The sequence below is a fragment of the Bombyx mandarina genome, chromosome A1 (genome assembly GCF_030267445.1).
Source record: "Bombyx mandarina strain Sakado chromosome A1, ASM3026744v2".
Classification (NCBI taxonomy): domain Eukaryota; kingdom Metazoa; phylum Arthropoda; class Insecta; order Lepidoptera; family Bombycidae; genus Bombyx; species Bombyx mandarina.
In genome coordinates, this window is record NC_143234.1 from 12787892 (window position 1) to 12813003 (window position 25112).

A 25112-nucleotide genomic window follows, 5' to 3' on the forward strand; every position below is an offset into this window, starting at 1 on the left:
AATGAAACAATACAAAATTTCATACTTTGAAGTCGTTGCCTAAAGAATAAGACGTCCGGTGCATTTGTATGTAGCGATGCACCGGTATTCGATTAACCCGCTAAGCATTTATTATGGAAAAAGTAAATTATACAATATCTACTAAATACTTTGTCAACTTTGTTTGATTCATTATTTGTCAAAAGAAGTGCAGATTGTATTTACCTAGGTATGTTATTAAGTCCTGCATTTTATTTGTGTCTAATAATTTGCTATTTTTACTTTTTAGTTTTGCATGACAACATATAGAAAATTTAACAGAAAACATTGCTTCCAGAATGACTGATAAGTTTATTCAAGTATTTATTACTCACAAGTTCAGAAATAAAGCCGTTCAAATAGAAAATAAATTAATAAATCAGATGACATCACCTTTGAAACCTCATACCCAATCTGTTTCTACATCACCTACATCTACATTTAAAGTTACAAGAGGCAATTTCACGTTGCCATGGACATCCACATTGCATAAACCTTCACCAATCAATCATCACCATCAACAATATCTCTCTAAATTAAATTTATATTAGACTTCAGTGAGATGATACAATACTATAGAAAACAGGAGGTATCTAAAATTCTGGAATGTACCTTGCTTAAAATTATAAAGAGCCCCCGATCTTGCATTGGAGTTCCCAAAAGCTGTTATTACTTAATTGATTTAATAGAAAAACATACTAATATTCCTGCACAAGATACTAGTGTCTGTGTCTAAAGAAAATTAGATTAAATAACCCATTTAGAGAGCTTGCTGATGGCTTTTGTTGAACTTCTGTTGTGGAAATGGTAAACTACGATTATAAAATGTATTTTAGCGATAGGTAAAGCGAAAACAATAGTTTTTTTTGTAAAATTGCAGTGATCGCGCGTAAGCTCAAACGTTATTAATATGAAAATAAATACATTTTTTAAAATCCTTGAATCCTGTTTCATTAGATCAGTTAAATATTTTGGCGATACTTGACTACTGTCATCATGCCTATTGCGCCAGATTGAAATCAAATTTCTCAACGGATTTATTCTTCGTGTAAGGCGAATATCATCAAATAATTGCTGTAGTTTATTCCACAATTCTTTCGACGATTTAACGGTTTTGACGTGGATATATATACAACGACGGGTCAATGGTCATAATAAATTTGGCTTAAGTTTTTTCACCATCCGCGCTTGCTATTCCTTTTCCCAGTTCTGGCTTGATACAATACTTCATGGCTTTGAGAACTAAGAAATTTTCTGCAGCGAAACACCACTCCAAAAATTATCGCGTCCCTGTAGTTTCGGCACATTGTTATGGTAATTGGTAGCCATTTTGACGAACAGTTTCTACACATACACACTGCGATAATTAATACGATCAGTCAGTTAACAGCTAAATCGCACTGAATACTATCTTTTAACACTTGCTTTACTGCAATATCCTTGTTGAAACGACTCAATACCGCGATTTTATGATTTTCTGCGATTTTGTAGACCCATAACCTATTAAAATGGCGGTTGAGAATAGACTGACCAGAAATTACAAAAATAGAAATCTCTTGTAGAGTGTTATGTATGTTAAGGTCGAATTGCACGCATTTTCTGATACCTCCATTAAGGCCTATTCAGTTTGTATTATCTACGCTCAGTATCTGAAACTGGGAATGTACAAGTACATTTGTTACTTGCAAAAGACAGAGTGGCGCCATTGAGGCAACGGCTGACTGTGCCAAGATTGGAGCTTTGCAGTGCCCTTCTCACTACAAGGTTAACAAAAAAGGTAGTAAATCCATTACGTTTAAACATTGACTCAACGTTTTTTTTGGTGTGACTCAACTATTGTGCTGGGCTGGATCAAAACATGCAAGTTAAAACTAAACAATTTGTATACAATAGAATTAATGAGATCGCTAATAATTCTGATCCTAATTCATGGAATTACGTTCCCACAGATATGAACCCGGCCGACATTGGTTTTCGCGGTCTTAACGCAGCGCAACTTCAATCTTCACTTTTGTGGTGGCGAGGTCCGCACTTCTTACATTAAACAGATGTACAGTGGCCCACACAGCCACAAAATATGAATATTGCTAGTTTGCCAGAAATGAAACATCAGTGCCATCTGTCAACTGATGACTTGCATTGTCACAATTTCCATATGTACCATAGCTTATGTAAAAAGATTCATGTACAACTTTCAACATTCTCGCAACAGGTCCATTGACTGTCACAGAACTAAATACTTCGTTGGAAATATTGTGCAAACAAGTACAACGTGATTCATACTGTAAACAATACTCACAATTACTTAATAAAGACCCACTGTCTCCTAAAGACAAACTTCTCAAATTAAACCGTTTTATTGACCATGCAGGTGTAATACGAGTGGGAGGTAGACTGTCAAACTCTCACTATGATTACAACACAAAGCACCCTATCTTACTAGACGCATCTCGTCACATAACTAAAATATTAGTCACACACAATCACAAAATTCTTTACATGCCGGACCACAGCTGTTGTTATCAACATTGCGATACAAATACTGGGTAGCCAATGGTCGTAATCTTTGTAGAAATATTACTCGAAATTGCATATCCTGCCTCAGATTTGCAGGCAAGACTTATCAGCCTATCATGGGCAACCTATGTCTACAAAGATTGCAAGCAGACTACCCTTTCAGTAATATGGCTGTGGACTATGCTGGTCCCATCATGATGGCGAACAGAAAAGGTCGTGGCTGTTGGTTGAAGAAGGCATAGTCATATTCTTCAAGTTTTAGTCTCCAACGAATAAGACGAGATCCAGGATCTTTGCATTGAATAGCCACTGCAAAGGTTTGTGGTCTGTTATGATTGTAAAGCGACGGCCATAAAGGTATGGTCGGAATGTTTGTTTGGTGCCGAACACTATTGCTAGACATTCTTTTTCAGTCACGCTGTAATTACATTCGGCTTTATTTAAGGTGCGTGATGCATAGGAGACTGGGCGGTCTTGCCCTATAGGTCCTTGTGATAAGATGGCTGATGTTGCGTAGTTAGAGGCGTCACAGGTCAACAGGAAAGGTGAATTGAAGTCAGGATAGATAAGGATGGGTGCTTCTACTAATTTATTTTTTAGATTTTCGAAATTAAGTTGTTGTTCATTATAGTCCAATTGAATGGGGTGTCTTTTTTCAAAAGTAAAGTAAGAGACTTGGCAAGTTTAGAGAAGTCGGGAATAAAGCGCCTGTAATATGATACAAGGCCTAAGAAAGATTTGATATATTTTGTGATGTTGGGACAGGATATTGAGTTACGGCCTTGACTTTGTCAGGATTAGGCTTAACGCCGTCTCTTGTAATTATATGACCTAAGTAAGTTACCTCTTTCCGAAGGAACTCACATTTTTCAGGCTGGAGTTTTAGATTAAATCTTCTTAGTCTTTCGAATACAACCCTGAGGTTCTGGATAGCCGTTTTAAGGTCAAACGCATAAAGGACAATATCATCGAGATACGAGAAGCAACGAGACCCTTGGAGGCCTGTGAGGCATGTATTCATCAGTTTTTGGAATGTGGACGGGCCATTTTTTAAGCAGAAGGGCATCCGGTTGAACTGGAAATGTCCCTGAGGGACAGAGAAGGCTGTTTTGGGTGCATCTTCTGGTTTTATTAGAAGTTTGGTGGAATCCAGAAATGTCGCGAGGGTGCTGAAGTATTGACTCTTTCCTAATTGGTCGAGTATCTCAGTCATTCGAGGGATAGGGTACACTTCACCGACATTCTTTGAATGGAATGCGGCCGATAACGCGAGACTTAAGCGAGCGGCTGATTGCTGATTGTGATTTTTGGCGTTGATATTGTTCAGATTCACTACACGAAAAAGATATTAAGACACTTACAGAGATATAATGAATAATTGGTAAAACATTACGAAGGTGTTGTTCCGTTGGTGATGGTGAGTCCAGTCCAGTCGCGGGAAGAAACACTTTTCCACTTTTGTGTCACTTTGGTTCACTAGTCACTTGGGAGACGTCCTGGGATATTTAAAATCCCATTTAGCTGCCACCAAACTGTTATAAGGGTTCTGGATTTTCCCTTTTTTTAAAAACTTTTAAAAAACTTTTAAACCAACAAACGTGTTGTCGCGACGGAGATCGAAAATGGACTCAGGCTAATGGGAATTGTAGTTTACTGCTGGCCACTAAAACACTGACAGAGCAGGAAAATAGGAATGTGTCAGCAGTAAAGGGTACAGGGCCGTCTTATAACAGTTCGTAACTAAGTTCACACTGAAGCGTATCACCTTGTTGAAATTTTTATTTATTGAAAATGTTATAATTATTTAGTGATGACCTTGAAATATGCACTTACTTTTCTCTGTTATACACCTCGTCGCCACTTTCATTTATGGATTAAAACACTTAATTAATTAATAAGTATTATTTAATATGAGCGCACACTGAACCGAACACTTAGGAATTAGACAAGAAGGAAGTTGAGTAAAGAGCCAGATAGCTACATTTCAGAATGACAGGTATTGAATGCGTTTAGGAATTGGTTTGATATCTCACATAAACTAATAAATTATTCGATATATAAAAGGGAAATTAAACTATATAGACACTAGGTGGCAGGACTTTAGTAAAAACTGCGTTAGAATTGAGTGTTCTTGCTGTGTAGGTAATTGAAGAGAATAAATAAGTTTGTACTGCTTTAAATTGAATTGTTTTTCAACCAAAAACCAATAACCCAATAGGTTATGGGCCCAGGAAACTCTGAAAATAGAAGTACAGAAGGAACCAGCAAAAAAAAAATTACAATCGTGTTTGAAAAATCATTAACAAAATAATTTCAAAATGGATTCCATGCGGTTAATGAGTATAAAAAAAATTGATGGTAACAATTTTCGTCAATGGAAATTTCAGATAAAATGTGCTCTAAAAGCTAAAGGTATAGATATTTCGAAACCGAAACTACAAAGAGACTACAGATTGGTTAAAAAGTGACGGTATGGCAATGTTCATCATAACTTCTTCCATGGACTTCACAAACAAATTACATTAATAGAAAATTGTGAAACTGCCTTGGAGATTATCTCAACACTCGATTCAATATATAAACAAAAAAGTGAATAGTGTGTAAAATGTTGATCCACGAAATTTTTTATCATTTTATCACGTTAACCACTGCATAGTAAGCTAAGCGGGGCGGGGTATCATTCTCCTACACTATCTATCTATCTACACCCCTCTAAATTTGAAAAAAAAATTTAAAATCTTAAAATTAACTCATATTTTGATACAGTACAATAAAGTTCTACTCAAAATATAGGCAAACACAATAAAAATATTCCTATGTGTACACTACATTACAAATTTAGGAATAGTTTGCTTGAGCTTGCTGCATTGCCGCTGAATCGCTTTTATTTTTGTATCTAGTAGACTAATGCCATTAGACGATACTTCATGGCCTAAAAATTCCAGTTTTTCTTGCCCAAAACAACATTTAGCTACATTAATTGAAATGCCAAATTTATTGAATCTTCAAAAATTATCTCAAGATGTTGTTTGTACTCTGCCACTTATGAACTTCCTATAATGACGTCATCTAAATAGGAAAAAATAAAATCGAGTCCTTCTAGTACAGTATGATTTATGAATCTTTGGTACGTTTGCGCTGCGTTGCGTAAACCAAATTTCATTTGAGAAAATACACACAAACCAAAAGGAGTAATTATTGCGGTTTTGTCTGTCTATTTGTTCCGGCCAAACAGGGATAAAATGATAGGCACATATTACATCTATCCGTAAGAATATAACTTTTTTATTTAAAATATAAGTAAAGTCTTGTATCCTAGGCAAAGGGTAACGATCTGGTACTGTAATAGAGTTTAAACGTCTATAATCGCCACAAGGACGTATTTCCCCATTCTTTTTGGGTAAAACGTGTAGCGGACTAGACCACAGGCTCGCGACGGTCTGCAGATCCATAGCTCATGCATAGTACAAAATTCAGATTTTACCTGAATATACTTATCCGGAACTAAGCGTCTTGCACGTGCGTGTACAGGAGGACCGTTCGTTTCGATGTAGTGATACACAGAATGTTTTTGATACACAGAAGGTGTTTCTTTATAACAAGCGGGCTTAGTTATGTCGGGATATTTACTTATTGCGTCCCAATAAGGATGGTTTTTATCTGTACTACATAAGGTTAACTTATTACATTTTACAACTGACGCCATAATATCTAACGTAGTTATTTTATCTATAACTTTTTTAGCTCTTATATCTACCAACAAACCATAATGACTAAGAAAATCGGCACCTAAGATTGGTTGCTTTACGTCGGCAACAACGAAAGTCCATTTATATTGCCTGCGCAAACGCAAGTCTAAAATCATAGATTTTGTGGCATATGTTCTTATCTTCATACCATTAGCCGCGTAAATTTTATAATCAGAACACTGAACACTTTTTAGTAACTGGTAAAACGGAAATGTTAGCTCCAGTGTCAACTAAAAATCGAAATCCACATACATACACATCTGTAACGCATAAGCGGCTTTGTGTCGGCAACATCGTACAGGTACCCGCCTGGTTTACCTGCACATCGCCTAGTTTTTCTGCTCCTTCCGGGCACATGGCTGCACGCACTTATTGGCTCGTTCCTTGAAGCGGTAGTGATAAAAACATAGCCTATTCGGATTCTTAGTTTTACCACCAGATTGGCTACTAGCACGAGAGCTGGAACGCGGCCCAAATGCAAAAAGCAGTCTTGCTCGACAATGCCCGTATAGTTTGCCGGTTTCTCTCCCAATAGTCCCTAACGCTCCGGCCGATTGTTGCCCACCTCTGTGACCTGCCGTCTTCCCAGGCGAGGCAGTGTTTAATACATATAATAATAATTCAACATATAACGGGAGCATGCCCTACACTCACACAAACAGACTACACCTATAGACACAATCAAATAGTAAACATCATACAATAAAAACTTGCAGTGAAACATAAACTCATACCGAATAGCCATATATATATGTAGGATGGCGGAATAACGAGAAATGGATCTCACCTTATTTATTTATTATTTTTTACACAAAGAAACAACAACATATCACTTTTACATCTTACCACCACCACCCACACTAATCTTTTTTTTCTGACTACCTCCTGACTTTGACAGCCCATCCACAAATTGGGGTTGTCAGATTTAAATAAAATTAAATTCTAAAAAATACTCCACACGGCCGTCCTGGTTAATCATCTGACCCAGATGAATAATTTTCTTCCGACGTGACCCATGGTTTCATGAAATCAGCAGAAGAAGTCGTGTTGATTGGACCTTCTGTATTTCCAACTTTCTTCACAACATATCGGTCATTTCCTTTGTTTTTTAAGACTTCATAAGGTCCTAGGTACTTAGGAAATAATTTACTGCCTTGAGAGAACTGCGTTTTCTTGATTGCAACTAAATCGCCAACTTTGTAAGACGTCGCTTCTTTTCTCTTTCTGTTATAATTTTTTATGTTTTCTTCTTGTATCTTCAGTAGCGATTCTTTAGCTTTTTCTCTCAGCTCTTGTCTTTTTTCTTTAAACATTTGTATTTATTCTTCCTCTATTAACTTCTTAAGTTCATCATCGTCTTTATCTTTTATTTTAGTGCCAAAGAGTAATTCAAATGGCGTCATTCCTATGCTTCTTTGGTAGGTACCATTCAGACAGCGTTGTACTATAGACACACGGCGATACCATTTGCATTTGGTCGGATCATCAGCGCTGAGCTTGCTCAACACGGCAATGATAATCTGATGAAGCCTTTCGACCTGGCCATTTCCTCTGGGTTGTCCTGTAGTAATCGTATAGTGTGTAATATTTTCATTACGCCAGTACTCTTGAAATTCATTTGCAGTAAATGCGGCGTTTCGATCAGTAATAATCCTTTCTGGTGATCCGAAAGTTTGCTGTTGCAGTCTTAACTTTTCTACCGTCTCTAGAGCGGTAAGAGTCTTAACAGGGTAAATCCAGGTAAATTTGGTATAAGCGTCAACAACGGTGAGGATATACTTGTAATTTTTATGAGTAGATGTCAAAGGTCCGAGATGATCAATGTGGTATGTTGATAATGGAACATTGCCTTTGTCTATCGGGTGTAATAGTCCTTCCCTTTTACCTCTCTTGTGCGATATGAGAATGCATTCAACGCAATTATCTATAACTTATCTTATCTTGTAAATTCTCAATATAATATTCTCTGTTGATTAATTCTTCTGTTTTTGTAATACCAAAGTGTCCTCTCTCATGGTTTTTACGAATGATCTCGTACTGCATTTTCTTAGGTATAACAATCAATCTATTTCCTTCCTTCTCTTTGTAAAGTATGTCTTGCTGTATTAATCTTGATAATTTTCTTTCTCTAAAATTGTTTTTATTAGTCTTATTCGTTAATCTTCATTCTGTGCTTTCCTCAAACGAGCCATCGTTTCAGTGAGAATCAAACAAACTGGATGTCTACTCAAAGCGTCAGCGTGCTTCATTCTGGATCCTGGCCTGTGTTCAATTTCATAATCGTATTCTTCGAGGAGCAGAGCCCAACGAGCGACTCTCGGTGGTAGATCCTTTTTCTGCAAAGTCATTGTTAGGGCAGAACAATCGGTTACTATTTTAAAATGTATTCCCAAAACATAAACTCGGAACTTCTTAATAGCAGCAACTATTGCTAAAATTTCTAAATAATAGCTGTGGTATTTCCTCTCAGCTGGAGTCGTTTTCTTACTCATATAATAAACAGGGTGCATTAGATTGTCTTTAGGGCATTTCTGTAATAGGACAGCTCCGTATCCATCCATGCTTGCGTCTGTATGAATTTCTGTTTCATAATCGGGGTTGAAAATTTGGAGAACTGGCGATCCACATAGTATCTTCTTTAGTTCAATAAACATTCATCCTTTTCACATTCATCGTCAAAATTGAACTCGGCATCATTCTTCAAAAGATTCGTTAATGGTTTTGCGATCAAAGAGTAGTTTCTTACAAACTTTCTAAAATATCCAGTGAGTCCGAGAAATGATTGTAGTAATTTTACATTGTGTGGTATTTTAAATTTAGACACCGCGGCAATTTTTTCTTTTGATGGCCGAACCTCATTATCTTTGATGACATAGCCCAGATACTCTATTTCTTTTTTCATGAAATGGCATTTCTTGTAGTTAAATTGTAAACCAAATTCTGCAGCTCTTTTAAATACATTTTCTAACTTTATCAGTCCTTCTTCTTCTGTCTTTGCTGGAACAATAAGATCATCGAGATATGTCAGGACAATGCCATCTGAGATAAGATTTTGAAAGATATTATTAATAAATCTTTGAAATACAGATGGCGCTATGCAGAGACCGAAGGGCATTTTAAGAAATTCGTATTGGCCTTGGGGCGTAACAAACGACGTATACTTCCTGCTATCTTTATGGACGTTAACGTGCATGAATCCATTTTTTAAATCTAGCGACGAGTACACTTTCGCTTCCTTTAGTTTGTCTATTTGGTCTTCGATCAGTGGCAATGGGAACCGGTCTTTTATTATTTTCTTATTCAGTCTTCGGTAGTCTACGCATAGTCGGTAAGTTCCATCTTTCTTATTAGCTAGTACCACAGAGCTTGCGTAGTCAGATTTGCTTGGTTGTATTATCTCTTGTTTTATCCATTCTTTTATCTGTTCATTAACCGTCTTCATTTCCAGGGGTGACAGTCTTCGCGGATTTTAATGTATTGGTTCATTGGTTCGTCGTCGGTAAGTATAATCTTCATTTCAACATTACTTTCTCTTTTTTCATTGTTAGGTTTATATTCTTCTATTATTTTTCTAATTTTCTCTGAATTTTCTGATTTAATTGTATCATTTTCATTGTAGATATTTTTCTCTTCAGTTAATAGCGTGAGATATACAATTTTTTCTACAAAAATCCCATTCGCAGTAAAATTAACTTCAAATTCTCTCAATATAGGGTTTCCCAAAATCACATTTACAGGTATGTCATTATCTTGGACAATATAGAATGTTATATCAGCGTAACAATCATCTATTTGTAATCTTGCATTAAAGACTCCTTTTGTGTATACCTCCTTTTCAGCTATACCTGTCAAGCATATCTTAGAGTTATTTTGATTATTCAATGCGTCTTTCGTAATCCTTTCAGCTTCAGTCATCCTAATCAAATTAACATCGCTTCCTGTGTCTATTAGCGCTATCATTTCTGTTTCATTAATCTTTATCTTCTTGTAGGGAACTTTCTCTTCTTCACTTTTATTTAGAATGTTCAGAGTCTTCTTGATTTTATTACTTGTACAGTCTGTAGATTTGTGGCCAAGCTCGTTACATTGAAAACATTTGATTCCTTTTGGACAGGCAGGTGCTAAAAAAAAAAAAAGTGCTTGATGGTCCAAGTCGCCACAGTTGAAACACCTTTTCACATGAGTCTTCTTATGGGTTATGTGACTTGCAGACGACTGGCCAGAATGAGAAGGTCTTCTTTCGAAATTCATTTAGTCTGCTGCACCGTACAGAATTGCTTTATTGGCTTCAATGTCACGAATGCCATCTATGACGTATTCTATTAGCGCAGCGTCCTCAACTTTACCATGTAGGGCTAACTCTTTCATCGACAAGAAGTATTGTTGATATGTCTCGTCATTATTCATTTTACGCGAAGCAAGTTTTTTGTGTACAACTGCGCTGTTAATTTTGGGACCGAACTCTTTTTTAAGAGCATTCTTCAAGGTTGCGTAGTCTTTTATCTTTCCCATAGATCGTAAGAAAAGCTTGGCAGTTCCGTCTAAGAGTCTTTTTGCGTAAATCAATTTTTCGACTTTAGTCCAATTCATGATCTGTGCCACGTCTTCGAATTCGTCAAGAAATGTCTCAATCGGGTAGGTGTCATCTCCAGTAAATATGTTCATCGACTTCTCCAAGTCTTTGAATGAAATATGCACGTCTACTTCCTGTTCCTCACCTTCAGCGTCTTGTAAGTCTTTTTTCGGCGGCATCGTGATGCTTGTATTAATCTTAACTTCTTTAGGGATCTACTTCTAATCTTAGGGCAAAACGATGGTCTTCCTGAACTTATTAAAGTTTTATTATATCTTCAACATCAGAAAATGGACGAAAATTATCACATCAACACATCATTAAAAACTATAATTTCCGTATTTTTTTGTAGTGTGGCAACATTTTTCACCAGTGTGTCGGTAAAACAATTCTTCACCTGAAGTTATCAAATTTGAATGATTCAACGTTTTTCGTCTTCAATCTTCGATCCACTTCAAATCAATATTTTAGCCAATCCCGGACGAGCCCCCAAAAGATGTAGGATGGCGGAATAACGAGAAATGGATCTCACCTTATTTATTTATTATTTTTTACACAAAGAAACAACAACATATCACTTTTACATCTTACCACCACCACCCACACTAATCTTTTTTTTCTGACTACCTCCTGATTTTGACAGCCCATCTACAAATTGGGGTTGTCAGATTTAAATAAAATTAAATTCTAAAAAATACTCCACATATACCTTACTACAAATACAATCCTAGCCCTATTCTTGAGACCAACGCATACAAAATATATTATGATCGTGCTATTCTAACTGACAGAACGATACATTATAACCGACCAGATATAACCCTACAAGACAAAATAAATAAAACCACTTACCTCATCGATATCGCAGTTCCCAACACCCATAACCTGCAAAAAACAATAACAGAAAAAAATCACAAATATATAGACTTGAAGGAAGTTACTAGAATATGGAAACAGGAAAAAGTTTACATAGTCCCAATAGTCATTTCCACCACAGGCGTTGTCCCTAAGCACCTCCACCACAGACTGGAGTTAATTGATCTGAAACCCGACACTTTCATGCAACTACAAAAAGCTGCTATATTAAATACATGTAGAACTGTTCGTAAGTTTTTAGAAATAGAAGACAACTCAACCAACGGACATTAAAACTATTTATTCCTTATTATTTACTTGGCTAAGGCCCGTAAATAATAAGTACGTACCAGCGTCTGCTGAGAAAAAAAAGAAATAAAAAACATAATAATAATAATAATTTATTTATTTTCTCTCTTAAAGGTATAGTACAAATACAAATGGAATTTTTTTCGATCGCGGGTAGTCGCGGTGTTAACACGCAAACGTAGTGTGCTCTCTGTGTTTATTTAATTTTTTTCAAAGTATTGCGTATTTTTACATTTTAAATGTGTATATAGTGCATAAATAACTCTCCTGCTCACTGATTTTATCACCTATCCTGTTCCGGTTACCTGGCATTGCTGCCAAGATACATTATTCATATTCACAATGGATACACAACTTTCAAGTAACTTACAACAACTCTAAAAGTTATTTGCCTCTCGAATGGGGGCCTACGTGGATAAGCAAGATAAAGCCAAAGATGAAGATGTTACCATTGTTAAATTAAGACCATTTGGTCTGAAGACATGCGAACATACTGTTGTAGGTTGTCCGTCGTTTAAAAGCACTAAATCATTATCGTCAATGGAATCCATGATTAATCTGCCCCTAATGTTAAAAAGCATTAAAATCGCCAGCAATAATTAATGGTTTTGGAATATCACTCAACAGACTATCAAATTTCCTTTTTTCAAAAATAGGTGTACATTGATTATAAACTTTAATTATAACGGCTACATTTTGCAGGGAATCATTAAAAAAACGTACTGATTTTCTTGTATTGTATACTATTATGAATTAAAATGGCTTTATGAATAAAACCCGTTGTGAGAATTGCCACAGTCATTTCTCACAACTGAGTAATTTCTAATATTAAATTTTATGTGAGGTCTTAACCATGTTTCTGAAATTAAAGCAATATGTATAACATTTTCATACAGAAATTTTTGTAACTCTAATTGATTGCTTAACAGACTTTGTGCGTTCCACTGCATGATGTTTAATGTGGAAGATCCTTGATCCATTATGATTTTCTAAGAGGTGTATCATTCTTTTTTTGTAAAGTTTCCTTAATGCAATCTAAAATTGTTTGTAAATTTATGTTTGTGTTGTCGTTTTTATTTAATGTCATTACTTTTACTAGTGATTCTAATATTAAAGAAAGAACTTGTTTGTTTGAAATTAGAATATTTATTAAATCCTGTGTATTTTCTGTTTTTTTTAAAGATGGAAAATCTTTTTTTTAAAGAATCTGAGAATATGGAGTGCTGTAAAATTTGTTTTTATTCTCTTTAATTTTTTTCTTTTTTTACTTGACATTGTCCTGAAATGGACAGGTGATTTAAATTACAGTGAACACAGATAGGTTTATCAGTTGATACAAAACACTCCTTGAAGGAGTGTCCTTCACCACAAATTGAGCAACGCTGGGAATTCTCACAGAACTTAGCGAGATGACCATACCTGAGACAGCGGAAGCACTGTTTTACTAGGGGAATAAATGGGAAATAATTAAATTAAAGGGAAAATTAAAGGGAAATAAATTAAAGGGGAATAATTTACTTAACAATTTTCATATTTAAGAACACATTTGCAAGTCACTGTCTACACTGTGATTCTTTTGTTAATATGTAAGTTAATTCATTGATGTTACTGTATCTACACGTCTAAGTCTGTGTAATACATGTTAAAAAATCTTTCCAGGTTTATTGATTGATCAGTTGAGCCGGGAGTTAATTGCTAGTTTATTGATTAAGAGTAATATTGTGGTGTGGTCTGGTTATGATGGATTAGCAGAGAGTAAATAATACGTCCATTCAGTTTGAAGGTTCGGTTTATTGTGTAAAATATGTATTTAGTTACAAGACAGTAAGACAGTAGTGCTGTAGAAGCACTTTAAATAAGGCTGTATACATACTTGAATGTTTACACACTACATCATCCCCGTTATTTGAAAAAAATATATATGATGAAATGTTTTTTTTTTTGATGTAGTACTTCTATTATATAATTATTATTACACTTAAAATTAATACACAACTATGGTTCCGAATACAATTTTGTCCTATTCTTATGAACTATGACATTTTTTCCATTAATATTAATTTTAACATTGGGCGCAAGGTCTTCTATCACAATATATGGGCCAGTGTACAAAGTATCCAATTTATTTCCTATCTCATTTTTCAACAATAGTGTATCACCTGATTTGTAAACTTGACACTTGCTGCATTTTTCTACATAACATCTAACATTTTTTTCTAATGATGGCCAATAATAATATTTCTTAATTTTACTTATCATTCTCCGAACTCCTATATGACCACTACTAGGTAATAAATGAAAATCGTTCATTATTACTTTTTTATCGTCATCATCTTTTATTCTCTGGACGTCTTTTATAACACATATTCGAGGAAATTCACTCGATTTATTTTTAGCAACATATTTGGTTATACTTTCAATGAGCTCTTTATTTTTACGCGTTTTCATAATTATTAATTCTTCAATATTCATTGTTTTGCAAAATAATGCCATTTCTTTCAATAAATCGTCTCGCGAGTTTACTGATAAAGAAGATGAGCTTGCAAATACATTATTTTTACTTTTACAATACACGAAAGTCCTATACCTTGAAAAAATTAACGAATCGTCATTTTTTTATAAACTAAGTAATCTAAGTAATCTGCGCAGATTTCTTTCCGGTAAAATAATTAATTCTACATCCGCATCACATTTCTTAAGTACTTCGGCAACTCTAGGCTGATCAGACCTATTGTCATTCGAAGTCTCAGTACTAGTTGTCAAATCAGTTGACTGTTGATTTTTTCTGAATTGTCCCTAGTCATTACATTTATGACTTTATTATTCATTTGTTTTAACTAGTCTAAAGTCAAAATAACTCTAGATAGTGCGTCAGCAACTACATTTTCTTTTCCTCTGACATATTCTACTTTAAAGTCGTACTCCTCCAATAAAAGACGAAATTTTGTTAAACGACTGGATGGATTTGACATGTTAAAAAGATTTAGTTCTTATTACAAATTTGTTTCATATAAATATGGCCTAAAATATTTTATTGACCAAACTATTGCCAGAAGTTCCTTTTCAATCGTCGCATAATTTAACTCCGCTTTATTTAAACCCCTACTAACATACGCGACGGGTTTTCCGTTAGAATTACTTAAGGAACTATCCGTTTGTAAAATAAATTCATTTTCTTTCGAAAAATTTGGATAATCTAAGACAGGCGGACTAGATAGCAACTTTTTAAGAGTTTCAAAGGCTTTCTGACATTCTGTAGTCCATTCAAACTGAGCCTTCTTTCTACATAATTTGTTTAGTGGCACGACAATAGTTGCAAAGTTTCGAATAAATTTCCTGTAATAGTTACTAAATGCAACAAAACGCTTGACGTCATCCGCACACGTTGGTGTCGGATAGCTTTCGATTACTCGGGTCTTTTCAGGGTCAGGCAAAATACCTGAGGATGATATTACATGTCCTAATCTTCTTGAATAGAATAGGAATAGGAATACTACATGGAAAAAAAATACATTTGTTATATTTTTTTTTTTCTTTCAAATAACGGGGATGATGTTACATGTCCTAAGCAAAGAATTTGTCGCTTTAGAAACTCACATTTAGACGGATTTAATTTTAATTTAACTTGTCGTAATCTGTCAAAAACAAACATGAGGTTTTTATTATGTTCCGTCAAATTTCGGTCAAAAATTATTAAATCGTCTAAATAAATAATACATTTTTCGTAATTTAGACCCGACATAGCAACTGTCATTAATCTACTAAAGGCAGATGGACTAATTTTTAGCCCTATCGGTAATCTACACATTTGGTACTGCCCTTTATTTGTTGTGAACGCCGTATATTTTCTAGATTCTTTTGAAAGATTACATTGATAATAACTACGATTTAAATCGCAATGGCTAAAGTACATAGAACCTGATAGAGACTCTAATATATCTGTTATATTTGGGAGAGGAAATTTGTCGTCCTGCACTCTCTCATTTAACTGTCTGTAGTCCACCACTACTCTCCATTGACGCTTACCGCTTCTATCTAACTTTTTAGGAACTAGCAACAGAGGGCTAGACCACTCACTGCAAGTTTTTTCTATAATCCCTTCTCGTAACATATCATCGATCTGTCTATTAAGTTCTTCCTTCTGCATAAACGGAATTCTGTACTGTTTTCTATACACAGGCGTAGCATGTTCTTTTAAATGAATAGACTGCTCGTAAACGTTCGTAACGCTTAATTTGTCACCTGGTAAATGAAATATGTCCGAATATTTGGCACAAATTTGCTCGATCGACAACTGTTCTTCTTTGTTTAAGTATGAGCCTACATTAAGTAATGAAAATAACGTCCGTATTCTCTCTACATTAACGTCCGGGCTTTCGTAATTACAAAATTCATAGTTTTCTGACCTATCAACTTCAACGTTATTCAAACATAAAGATACTTCTTTGTCAGTGGTATTTAAGTCTTACAGGAATCCTACCATTTTTCGGCCTAGCTACAACACTAGCCAAAAAAATACCCTGTCTTATCTCCTTCGGATAAATGACAGTCATAATTAATACGCGTAGGTATGAACTTAATAGCTTCACACCTCGGTCCAATAATAAAATTACAATTGTAATAATGTAAAGGCAATGAAACTCTACTCTCTGCGACTTTGAGAGATAAAGTATTTGAGTCATAATCTATAATTCCACTATATCGTTTAATAAAATCTTGACCTAATATACCTATCGACTTACATGGTAAATTCCTAAATACGTAAAACTTATGCTTAAAAATAATATTCCTGAACTCTAGAGCTAAATAATCAAATCCTACGGACTTTAAACTTCCACCAATACCATGGATATTTAAATCGCATCTATGTAACTCTAGCTTAACTAAATCTAACATATCATAATTAACACACGATAAAGAGGCCCCTGTATCTACTAAAAATTCTAACTGAATGTTATTTAAACTTAAGTTTACCCAATTAATACTATCACAAGTAAGAACTTGATTAGGAACGAAAAAATGCTCCCGAATTCTGATCCGAAGAAAGATCATTACGACTATTTTCTGAAGTCGGTAAAACATGTCGTTCATTTGCAATAAAATGATTTAAATTTCTATTATTAGAATAGTTTGCGTAATTGCCACGATTTCCACGAACATACCTGGCGCCGTAACTTGACGCTCCTCGTCGCTATACCTGAGCACCTCGGGTGCCTCGCCACGTATTCCTTGACGCAGCAAAATGTTGATGCGCATTATGTGGCTGTCTAATACCTCGAAAATATTTAAATGAATTTCGACCACGAAATCCACAATGACCAAAATTATTAGTGCGAGTAGACCGACGGTTATATGACATAACGGTCTGACGCTCCGCAGTTAAACTAGTTCCATCTTCGGCCACTCTAATGGCATCCTTTAAGGAGGTCAAATTCCGTGCTGAAATAATTGTACCTAACTTTTGACTTCGTAACCCTTCGGAAAAACATCTAATAGCGTTCCTTTCATTAAGAGGACGTAATACCTCATACGCTTTCTCATCACCATTTGTCTGAGAAATAGTCAATTCTACAAATAACTTTTCTATCTCTTGAGCAAACTCTGTAACTGACTTTTCACCTTGCCTAGCTTTCTGTAGTCTAGACTGTAAAGCAGTATCAGACTTACGAGTAAGTAAATATTTACGCATATCTTCTAATAGCAACTCAACAGAACTATAAGAAGTAGCTAAACGCATTTTTTGCTCCACTTGTTAATCGACTCTTTAAAACAAAATTTATTAAAATGGTTTTATCACAATCAGCAAGCATTGAGTCATACAATTCAATCGCAGAAATTAAGTCACTAGTTACCTCTTCATCACCGGTCATTTTAGGCAATAGGCTTACAGCCGGCTTTTTTTTTTTTATTCTTTATTAGAGCCATACACCTATTAGGTTAAGTCGGCTATTATATAAACAAAACAAAAAAATAACATATTTAAACACAGTGAAACTTATAACTTAAACAAAACCACTTAAAATAACTATATCGCTTAATTTACATCTTTCAAGAAAGAACAAAATAAAAAACTCATAACTCTATCACTATAATCACATTTAAAACCTGATACAAAAACATTATGCAAAAAAAAGAACAATTCATACCTAGAAAGACCCGTATTTTGCAGCAGTTCTGCTCTTTCGGGTTCGTTCTGGACACATTCCATTAGGCGGTGGTAGAGATCCTCCTTGACATTGTGGCACGTGGCACAGTTGGGACTGTCTTGTAAGCGCATTAGAAACCTAAATGCACCCAAGGGAACATGTCCAGAACGAATCCTCATACAGAGGATCAGCTCTCTTTTACTCAACCTACATGCGGAAAACCACGGCACACGAGGTGGCTCCCTAACTATAGTACCGTACCAGATACCCTTCTCTCTTGAGGTTTGACAAAATGCTGTTTTCCACAATTTATATATACTTTCGCGAACCTGTGCTAAGTAATCAAAATGACATGATTGGATCTTTAGCTCTGCACCATTGGTTAAGGCCGACCTGGCTGCAGCGTCAGCCACCTCGTTGCCGCGGATCCCCACATGCGAAGGGACCCATTGTAACCTGACTTGAACACCATTATCTATTAAACACCAAATACATTTTATAATGGAGTAAGCCTCCTGTCTCCCAAAAGTGCCCTTTCCACAGCTTAACAAATGGTGCAGAGAAGACGCCGAATCAGTAAATATCACAAATTTTCTATATCCGCATGATTCCGCATAAGAGATTGACTTCAATATTGCAAGCAACTCCAGTCCCATAATAGGAATATGTTTATTATCAATCTTGAACTTAGCGTTAAATGATCTACTGTGATCAAAAAAGGAGCAACCCGCATTTACTCTATCCTTTGAGGCGTCTGTGTATATCTGAACAAAATCATGAAATTCATTTTCTAACATTGATGAAAACGCATTATTGTAATCATACTCAATGGTTTGCTTTTTAGGGGTTGTTATTGATTTAATATCTATAGAAATGATATTTTACAAGGGCAGCCTCGTAATAAGAAAGGGTAACTGATACTGTAGCGGTGTCTGATTTTGGGAAACTTCAAACTCTCTAACTTTTTTATATGTATCAACCAGTAAAACACTACCGGTTCTTCGCCAATATCGGGCACCATTTAATAACAAATCAAGAAAAGTAGCTATACGCGTTGAATCTTTTCTATTTTTTTTTTTTTTTTTTTTTTTTTTTTTCTTTTCCTACCTATGCTGATAGCCTTGAGAGGCTATTTCAGCTTACCCTAGCTTGTGTAGGTGAGCTCGCGGGGCTCAAACCGGAGAATTGCTAACACCGCCCTAGCAAGAGCAGTGCTTCGCAGAATCTACCACCGGATCGGAAGCGCGACCCACTGAGAAGATCCGGCGAGAAACTCAGTGGGCTGTGTCTGTGGGTTAATTCGCTCGTCGAGCCCTTCGTCGCAAGCGACGGGTTCGGCGAGGACGGTGACCGGTGCTTGTATTGCCTAAAAGCACCGTTAGTGGATCAGGAGGATCCGTGATGACGTGCTTTGGGCGACGTCGACGGTTTACCAAACGGTCTCCAGGATCGGGTATGTAGTTTCCGGCGGCCACGACAAGAGGGTTCTCATGTCGTGCCGCCTTCTCAAAGTGGCGCAGCGATGCCGACTGTAGATACTTACTGACGGGGTTTCTATTTTTAACTGCCTGAGAATAGATATGTTGGTGCGGTGGGCCGTCTATGGTATTCGTAGCATACGTCGCCAGCACCACATCTCAAAAGCGTCGATTCTCTGCCTATCTGCGGCTTTGAGTGTCCACGTCTCTGCACTATATAGAGCAATGGAGAAGACAAGGGTGCGGACCAGATGTATTTTAGTTCGGTGGGTAATATTACGGTCTCTCCAGATTTTGCTCAGTTGGGTCATTGCAGATTTTGCCTTGCCAGTCCGTCTCCGTATTTCCGGTTCGCTACTTCCTTTATTGGTAATCAGTGAGCCAAGGTATGGGAACTGGGTTACGGTTTCGTAGTCATGTAGGAGATTGTTGCGTTGGATAGCTTTGAAACGGTCAATAATCATTAGCTTGGTCTTGGATTTATTAATAGCAAGCATCATTTCCATACTGACGGTTTCCAGTTTGTGAAGTAGCTCCGCCATTTCATTTTCCGATGAAGCGAAGAGGGTGGTATCGTCCGCGTACCTGAGATTCGATATCTTTACTCCGCCTATCTTTATGCCACCTTCCCAACCATCTAAAGTTTATCGCATTATGTGTTCTCCATAGATATTAAAAAGGATGGGAGATATCACGCATCCTTGGCGAACACCCTTATGGAATTTGAAACGGCCAGATGTTAAATCTCCAACAGTCACCGTGCCATATCCTGACTCATACAGCTTGCGAACCAGCATTACGAGGTGGTCCGGTACACCTGTCTCGGAAAGAACTTTCCACAGTCTCTCCCACTTAACGCAGTCGAAGGCCTTTTGGTAATCCACAAAACACATGAAAGTAGGAGTGTTATATTCATAGCACTTTTCTATTATAAGCCGAAATTTAATATTATATTCGTTCTTTAGACACATCTTTAGGTAAAATACTCAAAATATTTTTAAACGAGACATACAAGTTCTTAGCTTCTAAAATCTTATTCTCAAAATTACTACCTACTCTTCTTGAAGGACCTAACTTAGAAATAGAATCCGTACAATGTTTTAATTGCTTATAAATATCTGATAATTTTAATTCTATACTCATAATCTAATTCAATAAGTAAATATACATTACAAAAAAAATAAAAAAAACAACTATATAGGTAAAATTACTTACTAAAATATATATTTAATAAAAGAAATTAAGATGCGCGAAGGTACCGATTACGACTTACTTGTTGGTCACTCTTACACCTTGGTTTCTGGTTCCTCATGCTCTCTGATTTCCCTACGACGTCGGTAGCTGACACGCGCGAGGACTCGTTCCAAAGCGTCACTCCTCAGCTGTTTCTGCATCCAGTTGATGTGGCATCGCTTGTACAGGCAAAAAAACCCGATCAACACTGCCAGCAGCATACAGGCGCATATTATGGACAAAAGGATATTGTTCGTCTGAAGGTGTTCCGCCGTCGCTTGTGCGTGATTGCTCCCGGCTGCAGACTGCGCAATGACCACTTGTTCTTTACTTTGCTTTGTGCCCATGATCCGTTCTTGGTTGGTGTGCTATGTAGCTATAGAGTAGCTATCCTGGCATGGTCGCCATGTGGTGTGATCTGGTTATGATGGATTAGCAGAGAGTAAATAATACGTCTATTCAATTTGAAGGTTCGGTTTAATGTGTAAAATATGTATTTAGTTACAAGACAGTAAGACAGTAGTGCTGAAGAAGCACTTTAAATAAGGCTGTATACATACTTGAATGTTTACACACTACAATATCGACTGTCCCTACGTATAATATCGAAATTGAAAAACGGTACTTTACAGGAGAGCACTTTGAAGTTAATTTTGTGTACCAAATTGTCATTTATTGGCCTATCTGCAAATAATTTCAGATATATGGGAAACTTTTACTGGCAATTAAATGTATATGTCATTTTATCCCAAATTCTTCATAGTTTTTGAGAAATGTTAGTTTCGATACTTTACTACGTTAATCAATTAGTGTGAACAATCGAAACGGTCCGTTTCGATTATTTAGTTCGGAACTATTTTATCAAAATTATTGAATGTGACTCTTTCGATATTTTACGTTGTACATTTTAATTAAGAAATTATCGGAGGTATCACTTTCGATACAGTACGTCAAAGTATTTTATACGTTTCGATACTTGGCATGTAAAACGATTTTAATTAAAACAAAGACAAATTTAGTTTACTAAGGTTTTCATTGATTTCATTTTAATTTATAAAATGAAATCAATAAAATTCATAACTATTATTATTAGATTTACGTTTAATATAATGATATCAAATGAAATACACTTTTATTCTTCAGTTAGTTAAAAATAAAATATAGAAATAACAAACTTCTTTGAATAAAATATGAACATACTTAATTCTACAAAATAAAAACTAAACAAAATAAAAGCTTAAATTAACTTAAAATTCAATAACATTCGCATTTCTTAGAGTATAATACTAATAATGATTTAGTATTCTTATTAAAATAAACATTTCTTATAATTTCTTCAATAAATAATCATAAAAATTTTAAATACTGAACAAAGGGAAGTTTTAAAAATTAAACTAAAGCAGGTAACATAACAGATTCATGTAAATACAGACTGTAGGATAACTGTACTGTAATATTGTATTTAGTCTGAATCGTCAGTCTTCTTCAAATGTGTTCCTGCTATATTTCAAATTCTTATAATAACTATAATATTCTTTGGGTATGGACTCCAGTGTTACTTAAATGAATTAAATCCTAATATGTATTTGGCTTCAGGTAATGGTAATGTTTGACTATACAATTTATTTAATTCGATATTAATTACTTGCCTTCTTCCATGACTTCTTGTTTCTATTTTGGTATTTAAGCATGAAGGATTATCTTTAAGGTTGTATTTAAAATATAAACAATTTGGATCATCTTTACGCACACTAATTTCTTTAATAAAAATAAATTCCACTTCATATTTTCGTTTCTAATATCTTTTTTCCACTTGCGAACATCCAATATAGCTAATCAGTTCATTTAGACTCTTGCTCTTTATGAGCGTGTACGCTATCTCCTTCGTTCTGCGTGTGCCCTTGCTCTAAAAAGCGATGAGTAATATCAATTTTATATTCTTTTGCCAGACATATATATGAAGAGTATATTATTCGGTTACGGTTTTGGCCCGCGTAATTATCGGACCAAAAGAGAAATTCCTAGGCACCTTACTTTACTTTTCTGTTAACAAAATGAAGTAAGTAACTGCTTACTTCAGTTGCTCCCCTTTTGCCTGTGTACTCTGTCTACATATAGCACGTCTCTTCCTTCTTTCCAGTATCAAATAAAGTAAAATTGTACACACAGAGCTTCCGTTTATAATAAAATAATTCCACGTCACCATCAGGACAATTCAGAATTTTCTGGAAATCCTATGTGGCACAACTGTTTCAAACCACTTTTGAGCAAATAGTCTCAATAATTATGTTTGTCATAGGCGCTAATTTGCTCTTCAGTTGGAGAGTTTTCGTTAGGAAAACTGTGGCATTGGTCACACATATCCTATTCATATTTTCATTAATTATGTCTGTATACTGGCGTAAAGTTTGCGCTTTGTTATTATAAAGATGAAGATTGTCCCACCCATTATTTAAGTTTTATTATTCTCATTGATAAGTTATTATCTAAATAAAGCTTACTACTATGTTTTCGGGCGTAATGGGATTCAACTGGTTGAAAACTGGCTACATGATCAGATACACTTTGAATAATATTAGAATCTATCTTAACTATATGGTTGCTTTCATCTGTTATCTGGTAAAGCAATATCTTCCTGATTTAGTTTTTGATGAGCAGTACAGACGAATTGATCCGTAATCGACAAGATGTTCAAAAAAGTTTTAAGACAAACACGTCTATATTCGCAGGGATAGTTTTGATTTTCGACTGGATCTGGTAAGAAATACTGAGTGGTAAACTGTCTTCTAGATGTACTTTCAGTGGAAAAACGGTGCTTGTTTAACTTTTTGGTAAATTTATTAATAAAATTCAATTTTTTAGCATGGTCAGCCAATTGCCAAAAACTTGTATGAATTTTCTGACGAGTTGTTTCATTAAAATGTTCACAGCAGTTTAATTTACAAGTTGCTTTACAAATCGGTCCCATTCCTTTTTTGTTATGTACCTTTTCATTCCTGTAAATATATTGTTGACCAGTATTCACTACAATTTTTCTTTTAACATCTATCCAGTGGTCTTTGCACCTTTTCCTTTCCTCCTTTTCTTTTTTTGCTTGGGTTAACTTTAAAAGTAGTTTTTTTTTTTAACTGTAGATGACGAGTCACCTTCCAACAAGGTTATAAGTGGAGACTCACATTCAGTTCAGTTCGATTCAGTTATAGCGACGCGACACTAGGTACCACATTAGGAGAAACTATAATAGTGTCCGTGTATTAAATAAGTTAATAAAACAGGAATTGATTTGTAAAAAATATAGTTCTGTTGATATGTTATAACATAAATTAATAAAACATACAAATTGATTTTAAGAAAAGTAATATTCTATATATCGAATATAAAAATAAAAAAAATATAATTCCGAATGAAATCATCGAAAGTGGTATTTTCGATAGGCTCATTGACTAATGTACCCGCGTATAATAATGAATGTACCAGATTCGATTACACAAGGAAATTAAACATCAGCGAATAATATCGAAACTGTCACTTTCGATACTTCAAAAAAAATGTTAATCGACGTACAAAATCGAATTTGGGACTTTCGATAGTATACTTCGGGTGAACGACATTTCGTCGCTGCGCGTGCGAAACCGCGTAAGAGCAACTTGTAAAGACCGCGTAACAGCAAAACGCGCAAAATTCAAATATCGTGCTGGTCGATTCCAAAGAGAAAAATGTAACGCAATTTGTGTGTGCTCCCGAAAATAATTATTTTGCCGTGGTTAACCACCATGTAAGTTTGTTTTAAATGTTTATTGTTTTTCGTTTGTAATGTGCTCATGCTAGAATATTTAAATTACTTAAAATTCTTTATCAATTTAATGGTTCTAACTAAAATAATCCCTAACAAGTATTTACGCGGTCTTGACATCGCCGGATTTAATTGTTTTGTTAAGTTACGCGGTATCGCAATCTACTAAAACTATATATTTATTTCGTTATAGAAAAATCCTTGCATTTTCAAGTAAGTACCCAAATGATGGAGGACCAAGATTACTTTATTTTAGAAAATGCAGATATTAGTGAAAACGTAGTAACTTTGCGAGAGCTATCTGAAAGGCGAAAAATATTGTCACAAAAGAAAAGAGAAATATTAAATATGTTTAACTATCAAAATCAAGCAGTGATACAACCAGTGTCTACACCTTTGTCTGAGAATCAAAATTTAAAACCATAGATATCTTTGTCTGAT

At 35.3% G+C, this 25112-nt stretch overlaps 1 protein-coding gene across 1 annotated transcript; it reads right to left on the reverse strand.

The window, feature by feature from the left end:
- Positions 1-17664: 17664 nt before the first annotated feature.
- Positions 17665-20585, reverse strand: LOC149499559 (uncharacterized). Its single transcript, XM_089739235.1, has one exon. The coding sequence runs from the start codon at positions 18962-18964 to the stop codon at positions 18056-18058; it is 909 nt and encodes a 302-aa protein (XP_089595361.1). The 5' UTR covers positions 18965-20585; the 3' UTR covers positions 17665-18055.
- Positions 20586-25112: the final 4527 nt, after the last annotated feature.